The sequence below is a fragment of the Apis florea genome, unplaced genomic scaffold (genome assembly GCF_048593485.1).
Source record: "Apis florea isolate Af1SG1 unplaced genomic scaffold, ASM4859348v1 contig_2272_pilon, whole genome shotgun sequence".
NCBI lineage: Eukaryota > Metazoa > Arthropoda > Insecta > Hymenoptera > Apidae > Apis > Apis florea.
Genome location: NW_028256549.1, coordinates 7,030,880 through 7,055,185, shown reverse-complemented (window position 1 = coordinate 7,055,185; position 24,306 = coordinate 7,030,880). Strand labels below are relative to the sequence as shown.

The window sequence follows — 24,306 nt, the reverse complement described above, 5'->3', positions numbered from 1 at the left end:
AAATTTAACAAAACAAATTTGATAGGAATAAATATAGAAATAATAGAATTAAAGATATAATTTGAATATCAAGTAAATATTCAATAACAATTATCATCATATAATTGAATTTATTAGCATTTTAATTATTGAGATTTAAAAATTTTGATACTCTAGTATCATTTTATTATCATTGAATATTATAATAACATTGTATCAACGTTATTAAACTTGTGATAACAATTTGATGTTTTCTTAATTATGATTATATTTCCATAAGATTCTATTCTAATTATTTTTTTTTTTATTAACTAATTCATTATGATTCTTCTGACAACAAGAAGGGTTTATTAGCGAGAAGAAACTAGTTCCATTTGAACCGAATGTTTGCTTACACAATATTTACCATCATCTATTTTAAACGAACAATCCGAGCACATAATGTGAAAAATATGTAGTATTAAGCTAATATTTGAACAGATGAGCACCACTCGTGTTATCTAACAACGATTAACGCTCCATTCAGATAAAGAATTATGGAGTACATATTATACAAATTTTACACTCTATATAATTCTCTTAAATAAATGAATTATAAATATAAGTCGTTAAATAAATAATACAGAAAAAAAATCTTTAAATTTTCTATAACGATCGTAATAATTAAAATTCCAAAAGTAGAAGATTTTTCAAAACATATTTTCTTAATTCTAAAATTAAAATTGTCATATTATATGAATTAAATATTAGTTTAGTCATGAATAAATTAATAATAAAATTATTAATAGAATAAATATTATAATTTATTTAAAATTATTATTCTGATAATTTTATTGTATCATAAAATTGGAATAAAAATATTTTGAATTTCAAAGCCATAAATTAATTAGAACCCAACTAGAACCCATATTAAAATAGAAAAATTTTCATTGATCGATTAAATTGACCATTGCTTTCATTTATCATTTACAATTTTCACATTCCATTCAGATCCTCCAATAGCCGTGATCGTCTAGTGGTTAGGACCCTACGTTGTGGCCGTAGTAACCCAGGTTCGAATCCTGGTCACGGCAATGTTGTCAATTTGACACATTGTCACGGATGGAGGCTAATTTTTTTTGTAATTTTTCATAAATTATTATGCATTATATAATAGATGAACTCATATAAAACTCATTGTATAAATTCTAAACAAAAATCCAGCAAAATATGTTTTCTATTGTATCCTTCTATTCTAAATCGAAGTAAATTCATATTAAAAATATAAATAAAATTATTTTAAACATAAATTTCAAATAAATAATAATAATCAATTTAAAAATTATTTTCTTTACTTTTTCTTATCTGAATCAACTTAAATTCTGTTATGTGATTTAAATTAATTCAAATTCTATATAATGAGTAAAAGAATTATTAGAAATTAGTAACAAAAAAGAAAAAATTATTTTAAATTTTAAATAGTGAAAGAATACAATTTATAATGTAGTTTATTATTTCGAATTTTTTTACATTTAATAATCATAATAATTACATGTGTAAAAAAGGGTAAGAATATATTAAATTTCAAATTATAATCCAAAATTCCTTTACATTAAATTAACGAAATAAAAAAAATTATTTATTAAATAATCCATTAAAATTCCATTCTTTACTCTCATTAAATTCTCTAGAATCAAGTTCTCATCAAAAAAGCAAACAAGTACGAAATTACTTCAAACTTTAAATAGTATCATCGATTAAAATTCCATAAATACCATGTCTCGCTAAACCGAAGAAAACGTCACGTTTGCACGAGTCTGGTTCAAGGAACTTCCTAGCGGATCAACAGGAAGTTCCTAGACCGATCTTTACTCGATGCTGCCATGCTAAACCACTACGTGACAGGTCTGGTGGAACGTATAGCGCGTTGCGGTAGGTCCTCGTCGCGAGAACGATAAATCTCATGGCTCTAATATTTGCAACGAGAAATATTCTCCTCACGTTTCCTGAAATCTTAGCTAAAGATTCCTTAGATTCTTATTTGAAGTCCAATACCCTTGTTCTTTCGTGAGAGACAAAATAAATTGATTATAATCCGTTTAAAGATAATTTCAAACAATAAATTTATTTAAATATTTTTATATCATCATCAGTTGATATTTTAGATTAGAATTTTATTGAATTTTTTTATGATGTACATACATTGATATATGTGTTGGATAAAATGAAAAGTGATAATATAGTTTCCCAAATTTACATATTTTCTCTTCTTAAAATCTAATTTGTAATTTGAACTGATTTAAATTTTTTCTTAGATAGATATAATAAAGTTTTGTGGGATAAAATAAAAGCGAAAGAAAAACAGTTGAATGAATATATATTATGAAGATAATTCTTTTTTAGATATTTTATGTATATAAATATAATAAATAGGGATTTTTGATTGATGAAAATTTTAGAAATGATAAAGAAAGAAAGTTCTTCGAAATTTATAAATTTTTTGTAAAAAAAATAATATAAGATGTTAATGCAAATAAAATGTTAAATTTTATTATTATTATTTGATTTGTTTATAATTGAATTGTATCGATTATCGATTATTATAATACAGCGTAGAAAAGTTATTTTTTGAAAGAAAAAGAAAATTTAAAATTGATTGATTTTAATAGTAATCGTTAAATTAATATAAAAATTTATATTAAAAAATTTTTAAATAAAGATTAAAATCTTTAAAAATTCTAAATATATTACGTACTATCAATCGATCTCATCATTCAAGATATACAATATGAACGTTAAAGCATCGAGTTAGCTGGCACAGTTCCATCGTATTCGTTCTCGTGGCCAACATACGTTATTATCCTCGTGGAGCTCGATTTTCAATCTTGTCGCACATACACCGCATTATACCGCGATATTTCTGGTATCCCTAACACCTTCGTGTCCTAAAACTGTTGCGATAAAGAGGCATAAATCACTCGTACCTTGTTTTAATATTTAGTTTTCTATTCTTAGGAAGGTCAAAACACGAATACGATCGATCTTAGCTAATATTAAAAATCTTATTAAAATTCATAAACATTTTGGTAAATCTTTATAAAAAAAAAAAAAACGAGTTAATCTTTAATAAGCTATATCTTTTTTCACTAAAAAGAAGATACGTCTTGTAATAGATTATAATAACAAAAACGCACAAAATATAAATTTATAAATATAAATTTGATATTTATGAAAAAAGAAAAATGCAAAAATGTATTTAATAAATAATATTTCATTTGATATTAATACTTACTAGCTAAAGATTTTTATGAATATTTTCAATTGCACTGTGATCGAATCATAACCTCAACCGTTCACAAATTAACCTTACCCGTGCTAATTTTACCACAGTGGTTTCTCGTTATTATATTATGTACAAAAATATCACGCTTAAAAAAATTTAAGAGAGAACAAAAAGAAAAAGGTGAAAAATTTCTGGTATAATTCGGGCAGTGTCGTAAAAGAACAGAGAATAAAAGAGTGGGGGAGTGCGCAGAGAGAAGTTCGAAAATTGATGGTAGTGTAGCTCAGAAATTATCGTGAGCATTAATTACAATATTTACGAGATGAGACGTCCGCTTGGTATCGTTTGTTTATTAATAACTGCGATAAATAAGTATCATGAAGCAATTATAAAAGACCGCCAGAAGCGACACACACGCACACGCACGCACACACATATATACACGGGATACAAACACATTGTGGTGGTCACTGGACGATTTAGAATAGGGATATGCGCGTCGCGGAAAAAGGGGGCGAAGAAAGTGATTCGACGGAGAAGAGGAATCCAAGCTCGCAATTTATTGGCTCGCGTGTTAGAGAGCGTGGTGGTGCTTGTTAAGCCGCCTTTACATCGGCACGACCGCGGCCAGATACCTTTATCATCGACTATAAATTTCGGCAGCGCCCGATAGAAAGGGTCCGCGCGTTTGTAATTGGCAATAATTCACGGGTCGGAACAGTTTGCGAGAAACGAGCCTGTCGATTCCCGATGCGCCAATCGAGATCATTGAGTATTATACATACGTATGTACCTACGTACGTACAAGCGTATAGTTGCGATACCAGTTTAAAAGGAACGTTTTTTTTTATTTTTCTTTCCCTCTCTTTGCTTTCTTATTCTTTTTCACGTTCTGTACAAATTGAGACGTTTGTATCGTGCACTGTTGTGCGTGCGCGAAATGTACAACAGGATAGTAGGTTAGGAGGAGATAAAGGAGAAAAAACATTGTTAGAGAATGGTAGGTTTAAGGTTATGTGCGTATGGAGAAGATTGAACAACATGGTGTATTGTAATATTTCTTTTAATATGAAAAGAATTGGAAGATCGGATCGCAGTGTTAATATCTTGAGAAGTTTTTGTCTAGCTAGTATTGTTTGGTGAGTATTATAATGGTTAAATTTATTGAAAATTATATTATGATATGTAATTATATATGTTAGTATAATATAGAAATTTTTTAAAAATATTAAATTACTTTTTTTATACGAAAATATATAATTTTCTACATAAATAATATATATATTTTAATCTAAACATATTATAAAATTAATCTATATATAAAAATTAAAATATCTTAAATTATATTTTATTCAACTTTTCTTTTTATTATTCGATTGTGAATTAGAATAATGAATATGAAATATTATTTATCTTATGTAATTCTCTCTGAACTTTTTATTACTTAACAATGTAAATATAAGAAATATATAATATATCTAGTTCACTTTCTAACATTTTAACAAGAAAACAAGATAATTATTACGACAATTAACAAAACTGATTCAAGTTATCTTCTTTTTATTATTATTTTTAGGATATATAAGTTAAATTATGAATTACAGATGTTATAAATTTACTTTAACTTTTTTAATTATATTATTTTGAAAAAAAATGTTGTTTGAAAAAACAACATTCATTAATCAAATATTCAATAATTATTGATTTTGTAAGATATATGCAAAAGTAAATAAAAATCGATAGCAATTACGAAAATACGAAAGTTTCCTCCATCTTTAGATTGATTATTCCCAAAAATAACGTATAATTATAAATAACTTGGAAAATTTTTTAGAAAATGTTACAATTTATCGATCAACTAAGAATAAATAAAACATTATAAAAATCATTTATGGTTTAATCTGCGTTTACAAATCGTTCATAAATCAATATTTCTTACAAGAGAAAAAAAAAACTGTATTTTTCTATCATCGACGTGATGAATTATTGCATGCATATACTAGGAAAAATTTAAACTCGAAGGCGTTCGAGTCGATTAATATGAGATACGAACGACAGAATTATTAGAGGTAGAGACGTTAAGTTGGAAAGAGGTATGGAAGAAAGATAATTGAAGGGTTTGATAGTGAGATTGATCCACGTGTGACTTAAATTGACATTTATTTAATGAATCGATCGAGCAAAATTCTAGGTGGCCATAACAGGTTTTCACCAATCAATAACAATTGAGAAGAAATTTTATACAGTAAATATATCTCCATTATAAGTAACCTTATTCTTATTCATTAAAATTAAAAAATAAATTCTTATTAGAAAAAACACTATTAAAATTATTGACAACAGAAAATATTTACGATTAATTGATTTTTATTATAGTATTTAATTAATATTTAATAATTCAAGTATATTATAAAATTTAACAGTGCTTTTATATAATTATAAAAATTAGATAGTTAAAAAATTTAAAAAATGTGATAAAAAGCAAAAGCTTTATTTAAAAATAGGGATATAAATTTTTTGTAACTACTTTTTTGTTGGAAATTTTCTAGAAAGAAATTTAATTATTTGTTTTAATTTAAATCCAAATATATTATACCAGTATCATTCCATATGCGAATCAGTTACTTCCATCGATTTCAATATATCATTCAGACCATATCGTTCCGCTTGCACGAATAAAAATCGCCTGAATGGACCGATTATCATCGGACCGGCCTTCTTATCTCGTTCGACAAGCCTCCTAACGAGGGTTAAAAAATACGAGTCCGACAGGGCGAAAGCCATAGGATTAGAAAGCCGCATTATTTATGCAGAAATTTCACGCGTTTCTGCCCCCGATTTGCGGTTAATCTTCCAAGGATGCGTATCCCATCGTAAAGTTAGATCGAGGCCTCGTCCTTCACGCCAACGCAACCACTGTCCTCTTCTATTTTCTTTCTTATCCTTCTATGCAACAAGTATGCTGCGAATGTTGTCATTATTTCGAAATTATGAAGTATTTTAGCGATATATTAAAAATATATATTATTTCTTGTTATATCGCAAATTTTTTGAAAAAATTAAGAAAATGAAAAAATAGAGAAAATTTTTAAATTTTAGATATTTCTAATGAGAAAGAGAATTCTTTTTTTAATTTAAAAAATTTCAAACTTTTAACGTTATTAAGCCTAAGCTATTAAATTTATTAAGAAAATAAGAGATTTAAAAATTAGTGGCCTAAATTAAAATATATTTTATTATTTCTTCAAAACATATTGCATTTTTCTTTAGCTTAAGAATTTACAGACATCACGTCTAAAATTTCTTCTATATTTGTTTCAAGGCGAAGGGCCTTGATGCGTCACGAGCCAATAATTCGTCTCCCCCTCGGTGTCATCCTCTTTTTTACCCCTTTCAAATTCTACCCCTGTGACCGTTCATCCGATATAGACTAAGCTGTATCGTTTCTTCCGAAGTTTTTTTTTTTTTTTTCGATCGTCTAGGAGACTATCGTCTAAGCGTCACGTGCCGGTGGAGAATCTGGAAGAACCGGATGCATCCACAGCGATGGCGCGTAAAAGATTCATTTCTTCCTCGCTACAAATCCACGTGGAAAGGATTGAGGCGGATCTCTGAGCCCCTCTATTTTCATCTGTATCCTTGATTGTTGAGTTGCCATCGAGTTGTTTCTTCTTCCTCCCACTATATTGTTTTTCATTCCTAAAAGTATTTTATGACCACTTTTTTTCGTGGCTCGTAAAGAAATATCAATTTGTTAAAGTGTTGTGATCATTGGATTATCTTTTTTCTTCTTTGTGCTATTCCTTTCACTGGTTTTGTTTTCTTTTCCATCTCCTCTTTTTCATTTTTTTTTTTTAGATTAAGCGTTTTTTTAAATGTATATCTGTGTGTGAATGTAGGATCATGTTTTTCATATTTTACTTATGTTGATAGATTTGTTTTGTTTCTTTAATTTGTAATTGATAAATAAAATTAAAGTAGAAAAAATGATTATTTAAATAGCTTATATTTTGTCTTATAAAATTTTTAATTAAATAAATAAATAAAAATATATAATGGAAATAATTATGATGATACAATATTAGTAAAGAAATGTTATTAAATTATATATAAAAATAAAAATCAAAATCCTAATATTAATATCATGAATCAATCAATTGTCATTTCATATTATAAATTAAATAATAAAATCTAATAAAATAAAATATTTTTCATAAAAATAACATCAATATCTATCCAATTTCTCATCTTGCTTTCAAATTTACATACCATTTATATAACATACATTTTTTTTATAACCATATATTATATTTCTTATATTTCTTTATCCTAGCTGCACATTTTGTCCTAGAAATGCAACATGCAACTATTTTAAAAAAATGAAACGAAACGAAACCACAAATACGATAAAACGGAATATATAACTAGCGTAAGAAAGAAGAACCAGAAGCAAAAAAACTTTCTCGATTCACGTCGTTTGCATGAACTTATTTAGGGTTATAAGAGATTCAAAAGTTATCTAAAAAAACTCTAGAAATCTAAGGATATTTGCCAACAATTATGATAAGGTTATTTAATGCAACTATACACATATATTTGCTGAATATAAATCGTCACATTATGCAAATTTCCTTCACAAGCATCTAAATTAAAAAGAAATATAAGAGTTGTTATGTTGCGGATCTATATATTTAAAATTAAAAAATAAACACTATTAAAGAATACAAGTTGCTTCATATTCATGTATATAAATGACAATTACAAGTAGAATAAGACATAGAATAAGACAATTTCAGGGTTACTTATTCTGAATTAAATCGTAAAATTTTCAAATAACAATGATTATTAATGTTGAACTAAATAGAAGAAGAAGATAGTTTCGTTTTAGATTCTAACTTACATGATAAAATTACAAAAAATTATACAAATTCAATTTATTCAAAAGAAAATATATCTTTGTTATCTTATTTTTCATATATTTTTGAAACAATAGAAGAAGAATATAAATTTTAACATTTTTCACCATATAAATCAAACTACACACATAAATACAATATAAAATATTATGCATAAAAATTTATCATATTTGCTTTCTTAAATTTACTTATTAGTCTGAAAAATCAAATTATTTTAAAGTTAATATTGATTTATATTAAAAATAATTAAATATAAATTTATTAAAAATTACTATGTTACCTTAAAAATAAAGTATAATTTCTTAAAATAAATTTTCACTATAATTGAAAATGTATAATATTATATTTTAAAACATCCTATATAATAATATATATATAACCTCGGATAAGTTTCAGTCATCTTCACATTATTCGATCCATTATTTCATAAATCATTTTTTTTCAATCAACTCTCTTCAACACCTTAAGACATATTTATTCTTTAAAAATCCTTCCTTAGTACACGTTAATGCTCCAAGCAAGAAGTGGTTTTGCTCGAAAAATCGAATCGACTGGCGGATATGAGAGAGATTCGAGGTCGATCAGTATTATCTAGCGAGATAAACGTCTGGCCAGTAAATAGAAAGACGAGATGCGGCAGATCTGTCGAGAGAGAAGCGTGCAATTATGCGAATACTTATTAAAACGCTGCCGCTTTATCGTCGCTAATTTCACGTGAAACAGGCAGAAAATTAAGTTTCTTCCTCTGGCCGAGGCATAAGGTGGAGAAATGGGGGAGAAAAGAACAGCGGGGAATGTTGGTTCCGAAAAATAAACAAGAAGATCAAGATGGAGGACACGGCAGTAGGTGGCGCAAAGAGAGCAACATGAGAAACTCGGAGCTGGTTGAGGTTTAATAACCTCTATCCTTTATTTCTTTTTTTTTTTTTTTCTTAGATAATTTATTCCGCACGTGTTTACAAAAAGCTTATTGCTTGTTTTTGAAACGTTAAATATTGGTTATTACAGTTATTGGAAAAGGGAATAGGTTAATTTTTAACGAGATTAATTTAAAAGGAATTTTTATAAATGAAAATAATTAAAATATGAAATATTATTTAAACTCGAAAATATCTTTTGTTTGAAATCTTTGAAAAATTAAGAAATTGAAATAAAATAAAATAAAATAATATAATATATTAAAAAACTTAGTATTAAAAATTTTGAAAATTTTAATTTTTGTAAAATATTTCTCGATCAAAAGTATAAAAATTGTTATTCTTTTTTTGTGAAGTGATTGATGTGATGATAAATGATATCAGGTTAACTCTTGTAATAACTTTCGATTTATTGAAAGTGAAACGGAATCTTTTACCTTGGACAACTTCTGGAAGCTGGTTTATCAGGTTAACTTTTTTTTTCTTTTTATCTCCATTACTTTCTTCCGTTTTATACTGTTATCTTTGTGAATCTTCATATACATATATATATATATATATATACGTAGAACAATTCTTGATTAATATATAATAATTAAGAAACAAAAAAATATTACATTTATAAATATTATAAATATTAATATAATTTTTTTCCTTCAATAAAAATCATTTTAATACAAAGCAACAAAAAGTCAAAAGAATCAAATTAATATTTTACAATTGAGTTTTATTTTTTACCAATAATAGTGCAGCTATTTGAAATTTAAGCACAATCTTAAGTAAACTGCTATTAATCGTTATCATTAAATGAATCAAAAGTATAAATAACGCTATTGCCACGATAATGGCGAACATTGTCGTAGAATCGAATTGCACGATATTGATTTATTTCGGTAAGTTATACACGTTTCAATTTGTCGGATAATGGAATAAGACAACCGGAAGTAATGCGAAAATTTGTGCTTTCTAATACAATTAATTGTTCTCAATGGCCGGTAATCAATTTCAATTAAAGCCGCTTTTTTTTAATGAAATGAAATTATTACAGCAATTAAATCTTATGGGAATCATTCGGTGCCATTAATTGTCGTGGTGTCGCGAATTTCCATCGTTTCGGCACTCATATCGTTTCTTCCGAAATAAAACTGGTTCTCAATGGTATCTTCTTGCCTCGGATTTATTTCTGCGACGATCGAGTGATCGGGGACCAAACGTACAACGAAATTATTCCTCCAATAACGGCGCCATCTACTTCCATGTAGTCTGTTAATTTACATAGTGGTAGTAGCTTAACGAGATTATTAACTTATCAATAAATTATCAAGGGGATAGATTTGTAGAATAAAATTGGCAAATAAGATAAAAACCAGATTTTAAGTATGATTTAATGAAAGAGATAAAACTTGATCTGGTAAATTTGCATTGAATTGAATTATTTTTGCTTGATTGTAATATGATATTAATATAGTAATATATAGTTAGATATAGATAATAAATAAATGGTAATAATATAATTGCAGAGAATAAGTGGTCAAATGAAATAAGAATGGAACAGTGATAGGATTTTGAATGATTATATGTAAATATAATATTATAATATAATTCTTATATGATATGTAATTTTTTTTTATAACCATATATATTGAAAGAAGATGAACAACGTACCTGGCTAAAGTTATTATCCAACCCCAATAAGCAATCAGAGTAAGAGAACATGTAGGAAGCATGGCGACAATCATCCAGGGCATTTCTTGTAAGCCATTTTTTATCAACATTCTTAGAGCTAGAATACAAATGTAACAGGAGAATAGGGCTAGTGGTGTAGTGACTACCAGGTATAATATGTCTAGAAGCATCTGAAAATATAATATTTTTTATTACATTAAAAACTTGTTTTAATTTTTTTTTTTTTTAAATAAAAGTAAATAATAAATTTTGTGAAAAAAACTCTGCTCGACAAAATTATTGAAAAAAATTAGGCAATTTTTAATTTGATATTTGAAAAAATTCATTGCCAATGAACGATTAAAATTCTTACTTGTCGAGTCACAATTACCGAATTGAACCATATCGCAATGCTACGGAAGATGTTATAACGCGGTACTCTTTTAGTTGCATATTTGTATCCACAAAGTTCGCATCTTGTATGACCCGATTCTGTCAACCATCTTTCAAGACATTCTGCGTGCACTAGCGCTACTGTCCCGCGACACCTATCATATTTTGAAATAATAAGATTTAATATATACAGATTTAAGAATTGAATAAAATATGAAATGACATATTTATTAATTAATTAAATTTTTAAAAAAATTAAAATACTTTCATAAATAACTTTTTTTGCAGATCAAAGATATTTATAATTATATACTTACAAGAAAATCTCGAACGTTTAATGGTTGAAAAGGAATTGAATGGTGTACAAATTGAATACGACAATAATTCAAGATGTAAGCCAGATACAATTTATTCCGACTACTGCATGATGTGTACTAATCTGATCAGCGAAATGGATAAATCGCGGTAGATGCAGATAAACTCACTTGCAGGCTGAGATCAAAGGGCCGAGATACGCGTAGGATGATAAAGTCGATGTTTGACTCTCGACTCTTCGAATAGGTTGACTCTGTCTTTCACGAGATGTTCGATTCTCATCAATAGTTGAAAAACTGCCCATGTGACATATTCGACAAATGTCACCAGATGTGCGTGATTCTATAACAAATTTTTCGAAAAATTTATTAGAAAAACATATTTGTACGTTTGGTTATATATTTTTAATATATGTTAATTATGATTAACATTAGAAAAAAAATGCTAAAAGTATTTCAAAAAATCATAAATTATTTTTTCAAATTTATTTTTTTTTTTTATTTTAGATAATCCCAATAAAATTTCCAAAAATTTACAAAATAAGAAATTCTAAAAAACTATGGTTAAATATCTTATTTAACAAAAATTGAAATTAATTTTACTAAAAATATTTTATTAATTATAACTTTACCTAAAGTTATATAATATTTATATTATATAATTTTTAACTATGTTAAAAAAAATTAAATTATCAACCAACCATCATCACTTCCTTTCGAATCGAAACTTTCCAAGATCCTCTTTGTACTCTCCTCGTCCCACGTTCTTTGCTCGATCGTCGCAGCTTTATAGCCGGACGTCACAGCCTGGACGTACGACCGTTTACTAGAGAGATTTCCCAACAGGCTGTTCTTATCCGTAGGCAAATCTGAAACGAGACAAGGGCCCTGAAGCGCCACAGGCTAAAAACGGTAGTTCGTGAAATCGACGCCTGGCGATCGAATCGCTTTTCTAACCTGTACCGTTCGCGGTGTCGTCATCAGGCTGATCGTTTGACATCAAAAAGGCAGCGTCATTGTGCCGGGCCGTAGAGCCGTGAATTTTTTGCCAATGATTATCTGTCGCGATCGCGAGGTCCCGTTGCTTTATTTCGAATGTTGCATCGGGCCTGAACGGATTGTATCTTGATTTGTACCTACCGCGACAATAGGCCGAGTGAATCCATCTTTTCACCGTCTTGAATCTCGCTGCATAAAATTCGACAATTGAAGGCGATCGACAGAAAAGAGAGTGAAACGTAAAATCTGATTCATATTAAATTAAATTTAACAAGCTTAAACTACATTCATATTTGAAAAAAATTATGATATGCAAAACTGAATTAAATACTTATTTATAAAAATGTTTATGTTTGATAAAAAGTTTTGTGATTTCAATATATAAATTTCGATATTTGACTTTTGCGTACAATTTCACGATGTCGATTTCAATATTACTTTATTATACTTTACTATATAAAGTTGCATTTTCATTTGAAATATAGTTTTCAAGATCCAGTGATCTATATAGAAATTTATATCTTTAATTCGTTTTCTAATAATAAATATGATAATTGTATATATATTTTGATTCATTGTAAATTACATCCTATTGTTATGCTATTAAGTACATATATATATATATAAATATATAGAAGAAAAGCAACGACAATCTTGTAATACATTTTTGTAACGTGGTCAAATACATTGTAGCATCAATATAATAGGTGATACTATCATTGTGTAAAATCACGTAAGTAAAAAAACTTTGATGATACCTCATTTAATTGCTTCAATGTAACTTGTTTTTGTTTTTGTTTGTATGAACATTACGATGGAGTTAGAAGATATGTAATTAAGCATACCACTTATGGTTGGTAAAATATTATTATCTAAATCATTAACCTCAACATTACGTGAGTATTTGTAAAAAAATTTTTACTCTTATCTTATTCATAACTATACTTTACAAACACTAACGAAATCGTTTTACTGAGATACATTTTCATATAAAATCCTATTTACATATAATCAAGAGCGAGTGAAATCTAGTCATGCAACTTACAAGTTTTGCACAGAAACTGGTAACCTTCTTAACGTATGTAACGTTGATATTACGCGTATCGATTTATCATGATTCAACGATAATCATCGCAATGCATATACTTGTAGAAAGATATGTATGAACATGATTTCGTTTTGCAACATGGATGTAGTTTATTCATTGAGAAACATTGCAACTTTATAGCCTTTTTGATAGTATGCACTGTAAGTGTGCAATGTTACAAGTATAGAGATGTCCTATCTCGTGTAAATTGTAATAAACTCTTGTAATTATGCCGGTTGATTACATTCATAAGAAAATGTTGTCGCGTGATGTAAATACTATTACTGGCTATTGGTAACGAACAAGATTATTCATTAAGATAAAGTGGAGATAAAATTATTATGTATAGTAATTCATATCTTTTCTTTGATCAATAATCGTACGGAGGGTTAATTGGTGAGTTTTTGCACCATCTTGTATTTTTTTTTTTTTTTTTTTTTTTTTTTTTTTTTTTAGAATTTTATCATTTTTGGTATATTTTATTAAAGACCAAAAGTTTATTTTCAGAAATTTTTTGAAAATTTTTTTAATTTCTACATTTTCATAAAGTTAATTTTTTAAAATTTATTTTGTGTGTTACATAATTGTTTCCAAAATAAAACTTTTGTAATTTTTTCTTGTAAATTATAATTTTCTAAATTTTCTGTATGTTCTATTAATTTTTGAAAAAGGATTTCTTTCGTTATGCAAGAAATTTGTTGAGCTCAATAATTGTTGAATTTTAATTTTTAAACGTTTCAAAGATTTGCAATTTTTCTGTGATATTCTGCAATTTTTTGTCGATACAAATTTTTCCATATTCAAAGCTTTTCTCGAGATTAAAATTTTTCAAATTTTCTATATTTTTCAATTTTCCGATTTCAAAATATTCAAAATGAAAATTTGTATTCGTAGAATACCTCAAGATTTCTATAAAACATGATATACGATTAGGAAAAAGGATTTTCCATCTGGTAAAACTAATTAAGTGGATTCGTGGTAGGACAAATTTTCAACAGGAAGTGGCGGCGCGTGGCTACTATAAATCAACGTGGTTGGGACGATTTCTCGAAATTTCATACGTGTACCTGATGAACGAATCGCGTCACGAGATTCAGGCATGCCAGTCCGGCTTTTAACACTTCCGCAGTCTATCGTCCATTTATTTCGAAATAGGTTTCCGGTGAATTAAATTTGTGCGCGATTATTATTAGAATAGTTTGACCAGCGGTTTCCGGAAAATTAATTTTCCATTTTCCGTTTTCGTTAATTAGTGATTGAATATAGTTTATTTATATTTTGCAAATTATGACTTAAAAATAATATTTAATTTGTTCGATGATTTTTATATAGATAAAATATATTTATTGTATTGATAATCATGGATGTGTTTCACAATATATTTAATTTTCCTTTTTAAGATTTTTAATGAAAATATGATTTGATATTCAAAGTGATTATTCTATCTAAAATCTGGATATATAACTTAAGTTTTATCTTCATAATATCAATAATAATTAACTAGATTTAACTAATATTAGATATTCTACAAATGTTCTTCAATCGATTTTTGAGAAATAAAAGGAAATCATTTAAAATTAATCTAAATATTCATTTTCTAATTACGAAATAGGATCGTGATATAAGAAAAAGCAATTATTCCATTTAGCAATATTTCTTCGTCACAAAATTTACAATACACAAAAAAATCAATAAATTATTTTACATTTTTCATCGTCTACTGTAAATTTCTTCAAATTTTTTTCTATCTCTTCGATGATCTTTTTTAAAAGATCTTAAACGATCAATTAATTATTAAAATAAAGTAAAGGATAAAACAACATAGATAAATCTTAACGGATTTTCTCATGTAACTTAAGTTAAACACGAATGGAACTTAATGGAGATTTAATCTAGAACGCAGGTGCGCCAAGTGAGCGTTTATTTTTCGCTTGTTTCCCCCTTTCCATCTTTCATACCCTCCCCCTTGTCCCTCTAACCGTTGATATCCAAAGGGGTAACGTCAAGTGCCATTTTCACAGTCTTGCTATTTCTGCCAGGTGGCGGGCCAACCGACCGGCCGCCATTTTCAACTGGACGTTTTTGGTTCAAGATTAATTAAATTCATCTGGAAATAGTTTACGACCGTTGGCCATCAAACTGTTGGGTTAGAGATTCTTGGATAGACACAACGATTCGGTGGTGCAACACGCGATCTTAATCTAACTGTGTTCTTTTTGCTTGAACTAACTTGATTTCAAAACTTAGATCGTTGTTACGACTCGATTCGAAGAAAAGTTAGGCCTTTACTTATATAACTTTTTTTCCAAGTCCTTTTGTATTTTCAATGAATAGAAATATAAATATAATTTTTAAAAATATTGATCAAAAATTACTTAAGTTAACTTAACAATCTAATTTATATATTTCTTCATTCATTGATTAATGTAAAAAAAATTGGTATTTTAAAGTGAAGTTTAGTCTTTATTTTTTATTTATATCAAGTCTTGTTAAAATAATTCTTCAATTTGCTTCTTTTTTGCTTTAGTTTTCTTCTCTCTCTTTTATTTTTTGTATAATTTATTCGATTTTATTGTTCTAGTTTAACTTCTATTCTTTGTCTTGTAACTCATATAAAACAAAAAAAAAAAAATAGATAATATAATAGAAAAATAAAATTGAAATTATTGGAATAATTTTCAACTTGATGATATTATTATATATGAAAGAAATGTAGTTCTAACAGACGCCTAAGCTATCAAGTATAGTAGAATGAAAGTGACCAGGTTCCTAAACGAGGATGGACCAAGGCTGGGTCATGTTCAAACTGAATGGATCTGGAGGCCCATTCATAATCGATATACTTATCTACGTGATTCCATTTGGTCAACAGTGCCAACACGAGCCCATTGAGTACTGATCCTCCAATGTAAATGACCTTTTACGCAACTAAACGGCTAGATTCTTCACAAATCAACCTTTCTAATGCAATATGTCGTTTTGCTATTCTATTTTAATAATATCAGAGAAGAAAATTATTTTTCAAACATTCTTTACATTTTTATAACTCATGATATCTTTTTTTATACAATTTTCTTGAAAAAATTTTTATAAACATTTTTTTATTTAAATGATTTATTTTATAATTAGACCGAGTTAATAAAATATTATAAAATTATATAATAAAATGTAAATTAGTACGAGAGGATGTATAACTTATCTAAAAAATTTTGTTCAAATTTCTGATTCAATAATTAAGAATTAACTGATTATATAATAATAATTGTAATTTTATATATTATTAGGACAAATACATAAAATTAGTATTATGATACAGAAATATAAAAAATAAAGTGATTAAGTTAAAAAAGATTCTAGATAAAAATCCCTAGTTAATAATAACAATAACTCGTGTCATAATTCATTAAAACAAAAAACCCATTAAAATTATAAGATAAATGAAAAAAAAAATAAAAAGTAAAATTAATATCATAAATGAAAAATATTAAGAAAAGAAACCATATTAAAAAAATTGTAAAAAGATTTTGGAATTAAAATATTTTATAGATTTTCTTCATTATATATGTTTCTACATTCTTTCTCAAAATTCCTTTCAACTGGAAAAACCACCGGAAGAGGGCGTCAATGTTCATCGAACAAAACCATAAAGAAACAGCTAGTCAAGTTATTGGTGCATTAAGATCGCAAACGACACATTCGACTCTGCTATACTTAGCCGGAATGGAATTTGCATGAACGATTCGCGTGTTCGAACGTCGTTTCTAAAATCGAACCAACATTTGACATATATGCTCGCTACATGAAATTCCATCGAAAATACCATAACCAAATGAAACGAACAGGAATTCGGTTTAAACCAAAAACATACGGTGCAAATAGTAGTAACTCGATATATCGACATTCTTGTGTGTGTGTTGTGTGTATATACCTACAAGAAAACAGAAAATGAAGCGAAGTGTTGAACGTAACATGGGATGGGTGCTGCCCTCTAAAGATAGCATGGACCTCGCTTTGCATGCCGGTTTCCTTTCTCGTTTTATTCTTCTTTCGAGATTGCAATTTATAGAAGCACTCCGCACCTGTCACCTTCCCTGCTACCGGGCACATTTCTGTGGGCAAAACCAGGAATAACCAAGAAAGCGAAAGGGAAACGGAATATAATGGAAGAGAGATCAGTGGTTTAGATTATGATATATATATATATATATTTTCAACTTTTGAAATTGATATATTATAATAATCGTGTGAATTTCGTTTGATTAAAGTAATGTGATTAATTATATATATGAAAATTGTAATTGTGAAAGATTTGTGTTGTATTAGAAATAATTTTATTTTGAATTTTTATATTCAAAAGTTGAATCATATTCAGTAATCTGCATTTAAATTCTAAGTTACAAATGTGTTTGCTAAATTGTGTTTGCTAACAGATTTTGTTTTCATCGTATAAGAAATGTTGGGATATTTTATTTGTAAGAAGCACGTCTAGAAAATACACGATGTTATAAAGAGTGTTCTTGTAGAGAGATCTCAATGATTTTTCTTTTGTGATTGTTACGATTCCAAAAGAAGTGTATACAGACATCACAGATGATCTTTTAATGTTGAATCTTCCATTGACGATACACCTCGTAACGACAATCTCGATTTTAATGGATTTTAAATTGCTTCCAGTTTCTTAATATGTACTCCTTTTAAATTGGACGTCTAATTATGAGTAATTATGAGTCTACCATCATATACGATTTTTATAAAAGGAATAAAACGTTGCCTCAAGTTTTGGAAAGAAGTTCTATGAAGCTACTTAACCTCATTAACTTATTCCCCATTTTAAAGCTATCTAAATATCTTTATATCTACTCTCTTAATTTTATTATTAATTTTAGAATATTTAATTCTAATTTTAATATCACTAATTCATTAAATTTAACTTTAACAACATTTTTAACTTTAAAAAATATCAAATAATTAAAAAATATTTGTAAATATAAAACTTTTACTTTTCAAAATTATTAAAATCTATTATTTCAATTTCCTAATATTATTTTTTTATATTATGATATAAAATAAAAATAAAAGTAGGATAAAGTAGATGAAAATGGAACAGAAGAGCAATCGTTATTAATTGTTTCATTATTTTCTAAGTACAAGGTTTAATTGGATGTCAGCAGAACGACTGGCGTCCGGAAAAGGAAAAGACAAACGGTTATAAGGAAGGTGGAGATCGCAAAAAGAAAGAAGAAAAAGGATTACAGAGAAACAGAAACATCAACTGGACGAGAATCTTTTGCGGAAAATGATGATTGGTTCGCAATTAGAATGGACGTTGTGAACTGATCCTCTTTGTTGCTTTTATCTTGCATTCAGGAAAAAACTAACGATTGCCACGTAATTAGAATGAACGCTACCAGTTGGAAACAATCCGCGGGCTGTTTGTTCTCCAATTCCATTTCTTAGTGGAAGAAACATTGGATTCTGGTGTAGATCTCGTTAGATGATCATTATCTCTTATTTACTTAAACCTTATTTAGCTCGAATTGTGGTTCTAGATATATTCGTAACAGATGCCAGGTATTTTGTGAATTCTATTTGATTTAGCTTGATTTTAAAGCTTTTTGAACAACTGGTAATTTTTCAATTTGAAATATTTGATGATGAAATTTAGATTAAGTTAATTTGGACAGATTTCAAGAGATTATTTTACACTTATTTTCATATAAAAACATTTTAAAAGTATACAAATGAACGATATTCTATCTTGATAACGAATTATTATAGTCTTTTCTCCAAAATTTAGTTGAAAGAATAAATCTGTGTATACATATATCCATATAAAATATCTTCTTTGATATAAATTTGCATAAATATATTTGTATCTTCTTATAAATATAATAATTATTGAGATTAAGTGATATTCAGAGAGTGTAATGAATTTAAACAACACTTTGTAATTAATTTAATATAATTTAATTTAAATATTATGTATATAGAAGATTGAATAATTGAATAAGCATGGAATGAAAATAGATTTTGTAAAAAAACTACTTTTTTATAATTATAACTCTTGTATTTCAACAAATATAAATATATATATCCATATATTATATAATATTATTTTACAAAAATATATTAATAAATTATAAAATAGATATATGTATCTGTTTTCATTCTTTACTAATATTAGACTTTACTTAACTTTAAATCTATTACCCAAATCTATTACCCAATTTATTACAAAATCAATATTTACCGTTTCTTAATTTCTATCTCATTTACGTGATTTTTATGAAAATCTAAAAAAAATAAAAAAAATAAATTAGTCTATTTGACAAAATTGTAAAATTTATATATGTGTTGAACAAATTGAACTATTATTATCATTAATCAATCGTTTACAATTACAATTACAATTAATCAAAATATATGATTCTTAAATTTGATAATATCGAATTCGTCAATTTCTTGCTCGAGTGACAGAATCGATATTATCTCCGATTGGTACGAGTTATTAATTTTTAAAAAATGTCCCCTCACGGGAACTGCAATCAATCGATGTCGATTTCAAGGTTGATCGATTATAAAACCAACACATGCTTTGCGTGTTAACAAAGCACAACCAATTAAAAAAAAAAAAAAAGAATGCGACAAGAGATTTCTTGATATCTTGTACATGCTCGTGAGTTCTCGATCATTTGGAGAATCCTTGAGACTGGATCCTGATCGTAGATTACTGAGCATAAGGATCATTTAAAGGACGTAAACGAATGATTTTGTGATTTGTGAGATTGATATGTAAGCTAATTATTTGATTGAGATAATTAATTCAAATATATATGTTAATCTTCTGTGGTAAAACATTTGAGTATTATATATTTGAATAATCGTTCCTTTTTTCATGATGTGCACGTTAATAAGAAAAAAAAAAATTTGAATAATTATCTTTGCCTTTGATATATATGTTGATTGAGTTAATTATAGACTACTTTAAAATATGAATTCTGGATGTTGGAATGAAATTATCATGTCTCCTTTATATATGAGTTAATTCCATGATTACTTAAAATAAAGGAAATAGATTAAAAAGTTAATTAAGTAATTAAGAAAATAAATTGAATTAAATTAAAAAAAGATTATTTTTCTTATTATTCAATCAAGTGTATCATACATAATTTTTTATTATTTTCTTCCTATGATGTATAGATGAAATTACAACATATAGATTAAGCTAACTAGCTAAGTTCAGTATTTCATTCACTAATTGAAATAGAACTTTTTTTAACAGGTTACAGCTTTCTAGCCTGGATAAACTTTTTTCTATAAAATTCAAATATAAATGAAGTTATTATTGATGATCTTAATGACACAACACAATTTTTTAATTAAATAGCAAAAAAAAATGTATTCACATATAACTACAATTAAAAAAAATGATTCTGAATTTTTAAACATATATTATTTAACTTAAAATTTCGTGTTATAAAGAAAAAATCTGCAGAATATTCGAAATCAATAAAATATTATTAAATTTCTATCAAAAATATAAAATAACATAAAATTTATGATTGGTATGCACGATGAATGCACTAAGCGATCCATCGATCTATCGGTAGCGGGTCAATCAATGCACACCTATTATCATGATCAATATTCCGTGGAAAGCACGAGCAGCTAGTAAGCAATTGAATCACGTAACGCAAGCGCCGTCGCTAATGCTTAAACGGGACCGGGACGAAAACGCACGTCGACTCACGTGGCCAAGCACTTCCTGTTAATGTTCCGTCTGCTGTACTAACAACAGCTTCTATGTCGTCCCTTTGTCGCCAGTCATTGTACATTACAACATAACGCGACCATCGTGATATATTACGTCTTTGATTGAGTCTCGAACTATAGTAAACTAAGTTCTCAGCGAACTAAAATTTATTCGAAATCGATCGATCAATGGCTGGTTCCCCGCTGTTATTTTTATTACGATTATTTTTTTTTTTTAAAAATTGGAATTTCTATTTAAAGCTTCCTAATCCAAACTTTCCTGTATTTATTTCCATGATTTTAATCTTTAAACTTAAATTTATTAAAAATTAAAATTCTTACTTGAAAATTTACCCAAACTTAACCTAGAAAATTGGAAAAGTTAAGTTTAAAGTAAAACGAAAGTTTATAACAGCATAAATATAATTCAGATTAAAATAATAGATCTATTTTGAAATTATAATTTAAGAGAATGTTAAATTCATTATTATTTGTATCTTTTGTTTTTCATAGTACAGTGTTTGATGATTTCAAGGCGACCAACCGTGATGCCCGTTTAGGATCACCGGCTTGGATTATTCGCGGAGCTTAACAGCTCGGTTCGAGCGATAAATGCCACCCGTGTGTCGTTGGACACGGCTCTCGTGTCGTTTACACGACAAACGCAAACACAGACGGCAAAAAAGTGGTCGCTCGTAAAGTGACATGCATCTGTGCTCGTGCAGCCGGCCTCGGCATAACCTCGAGAAGGACAAAAAGGGTTGGGCCTCAATCTTTCCTTTTCACCTGAGTTTATGGATTATTTAAAAGGAATTGGATGATTGGATATACTGATTAGGAAAAGCGAAGCTATGTACAGCTATTGATTAATTGTTAATGTTTTAATTCTACTTTTCTTAATATTCTAAAACGATTAGCAATGGATCATTGAAATTGTTAGGTTAGTATAAGTGAAGTTAGTATAGTGAAAAAAAATGAATGAAGAATAGTGTAATTTTATATTAAAATTATAAGACAAAATATTTAATATCAAATTTTTATAATTAAATTATATTGTATAATATTTATATACATTAATATAAAAATTATTAGAAGGAACAATATTATAAACAGCATTTCGTTAAAAATCATTTAAAGAATTTTCTCGTTGATTGGAGAAACAAAACATTACTTAATAAAACAAAATCCTTTATATGATTGAAAAGAAATATTATTTCTTAAAGCACAGCAAGTTTTTATTCTATAGATTTGAACATTTCGAAAAAATATGCGTGAAACTATTCAAAGGAAAATAAAAGATTAAAAAAAGTAATTTTCCAAAATTATGATGTGATCGATGGATAAAATGAACGATCAGTTATTTTCTATTGATTTTCGATTCTGTTGAATATTTTTATCAATTGCTGCCACAATTTGAAGTGTCGTGGATTGCATAGCAATGAAAATAATGGACATACGAGATAAATTTTTTTTTTGTTATCATTTCTTTTCGACCAATGAAGTCAAGCAAGTTTTACGTTTTTTGTTATTCATTGATTAGCAATTTTTGAAAAATTTCTTTGGTTGAAAGAATTACTTCGCGTTTTAATTATACTTGTATATTATGGGAAGTATTTAAATATATTTTCTGTATTATGTAAAAGAGTTTTTACATAAAGATAAATTGAATTCTGTATAAGTAACTTATTTATCAACTAACCAATCAACAAAATTGACTATGAATAAGTATTATATATATTTTTATGTATACGATGAATTATAATACTTCTCATTTATATAAAATTTAATGGTGAAGTTAATTATTACTTTCACTTTTTACTTATAAAAATAAATTGATAGAGGATTTGTAATTTGCATTTTTATTTTTACAAATGTCATAAACATATGTATGTTGTAAATCAACTTTCACATTTCACTTTTATCCGTCATATATTATTCTTCATATATCATATAAATGATTGGAATTATTATCAGATTCAAATTATCCAATACAATAAATACTTTAGGGATTATAAATTTTTCTTGCCAATTCTTTCAAAATATTATTTCATTATCAATTAAAATTAAAATAATGATAATATAATCATTCATAATATTAAAATAAAAAATTTTAAGTATTGAAACAAAATATAAATCTAATTCTTCCAAAATTATTGAAATTTGAGGAACAGAATCTATTTTTTTAAATTTTACAAAGAATAAAATCATTGAATTCTAGTGTGTAAACTGTTTCACTATGCCTCACAAATAACTTGCAAATTATTAATAAATTTCACGATTTAAATTTAGCGAAATCCAGAATCCGTGATGTATCGAAAACAGAGTAGCAAAAGCATTCAGTAGTCTTGGTTTTGCTACGTAATTGTGATACTCACGACAGAATACTATTTTTGCGGATGCACCAGACAGTTGGACGTCTCCTCCGGCGGTTTCTATTTACGTATCATCGTGGGACCAACGATACCAACAAAACATTTCGATATGGCCTCTTATTGTTCGCGAATGATATGTCTGCGGTTGATCCAATCAAATTCATTCGATGAATCAACTTAACAATCTAATTAAAATTTAAATTTCATCTTGGTTCAAATAATTAAAGTAATATAGATTTATATAATTGTTCTTCAAATACATACTCTATCTGTTTTGTTTAGTGTGTAATATTTAAAAAAAAGAAGTATGCATTTGTTATTTATTTCAGTATAAGTTAATAAATATAATGATTTTGTAAAAATGGAAGAAAATTCTTTTTATATATAAAATTATTCAAGAAGATATAAAATTTACTCTAAAAATATTAGTAAGATTAGATGATAAGATACAATATTTATTTATAAATATATAAAAGTTATAATTTATATTCAAATCTTCACTTTATTATCTTAGTATCATCCAAATTTCTATTTTTAATTTATAAATATTATTATCCTCTTCCTTTATGAATTTCATTCATTATATCTTCCACAATTGATAATTTAATTTTTATAATATCAAGCTAAATAATATTAAAATTCTATATATA

General features: G+C 27.0%; 1 protein-coding gene, 2 long non-coding RNA genes and 1 other non-coding gene across 5 annotated transcripts; 2 read left to right on the top strand and 2 right to left on the bottom strand.

The window, feature by feature from the left end:
* The first annotated feature begins 980 nt into the window (after nucleotides 1-980).
* Nucleotides 981-1,052, top strand: TRNAH-GUG (transfer RNA histidin (anticodon GUG)). The gene has a single exon. It is a non-coding gene; the product is annotated as a tRNA-His (tRNA).
* A 1,266-nt stretch (nucleotides 1,053-2,318) lies between these two features.
* LOC147658458 (uncharacterized) lies at nucleotides 2,319-3,618 on the bottom strand. The gene is made up of 2 exons (XR_015290560.1): nucleotides 3,251-3,618; nucleotides 2,319-2,909 (listed from the first exon to the last, which is right to left on the bottom strand). It is a non-coding gene; the product is annotated as an uncharacterized LOC147658458 (long non-coding RNA).
* A 393-nt stretch (nucleotides 3,619-4,011) lies between these two features.
* On the top strand, nucleotides 4,012-24,018 carry LOC147658457 (uncharacterized). Its single transcript, XR_015290609.1, has 3 exons — nucleotides 4,012-4,380; nucleotides 21,798-22,224; nucleotides 23,574-24,018. It is a non-coding gene; the product is annotated as an uncharacterized LOC147658457 (long non-coding RNA).
* Nucleotides 9,781-12,628, bottom strand: LOC100863184 (E3 ubiquitin-protein ligase MARCHF2). 2 transcript variants are annotated; one of them, XM_012490035.3, is made up of 6 exons: nucleotides 12,404-12,628; nucleotides 12,148-12,315; nucleotides 11,618-11,789; nucleotides 11,113-11,287; nucleotides 10,740-10,930; nucleotides 9,781-10,337 (listed from the first exon to the last, which is right to left on the bottom strand). In XM_012490035.3, the coding sequence occupies exons 1-6, from the start codon at nucleotides 12,444-12,446 to the stop codon at nucleotides 10,142-10,144; spliced, it is 945 nt and encodes a 314-aa protein (XP_012345489.1). In that variant the 5' UTR covers nucleotides 12,447-12,628; the 3' UTR covers nucleotides 9,781-10,141. The 2 variants fall into 2 exon arrangements, with proteins under 2 accessions (XP_012345489.1, XP_012345490.1); XM_012490036.3 differs by having other exon boundaries at nucleotides 9,781-10,322.
* Nucleotides 24,019-24,306: the final 288 nt, after the last annotated feature.

Coding starts and splice junctions, on each gene's coding strand:
- LOC100863184 (XM_012490035.3), bottom strand. CDS start 12,446: ATGTCAAACGATCAGCCTGATGACGACACCGCGAACGGTACAG. Junction 11,790..12,147: donor TTCGAAAGGAAGTGATGATG/GTTGGTTGATAA, acceptor AATTTGTTATAG/AATCACGCACATCTGGTGAC. Junction 10,931..11,112: donor CGGTAATTGTGACTCGACAA/GTAAGAATTTTA, acceptor TTATATTTTCAG/ATGCTTCTAGACATATTATA.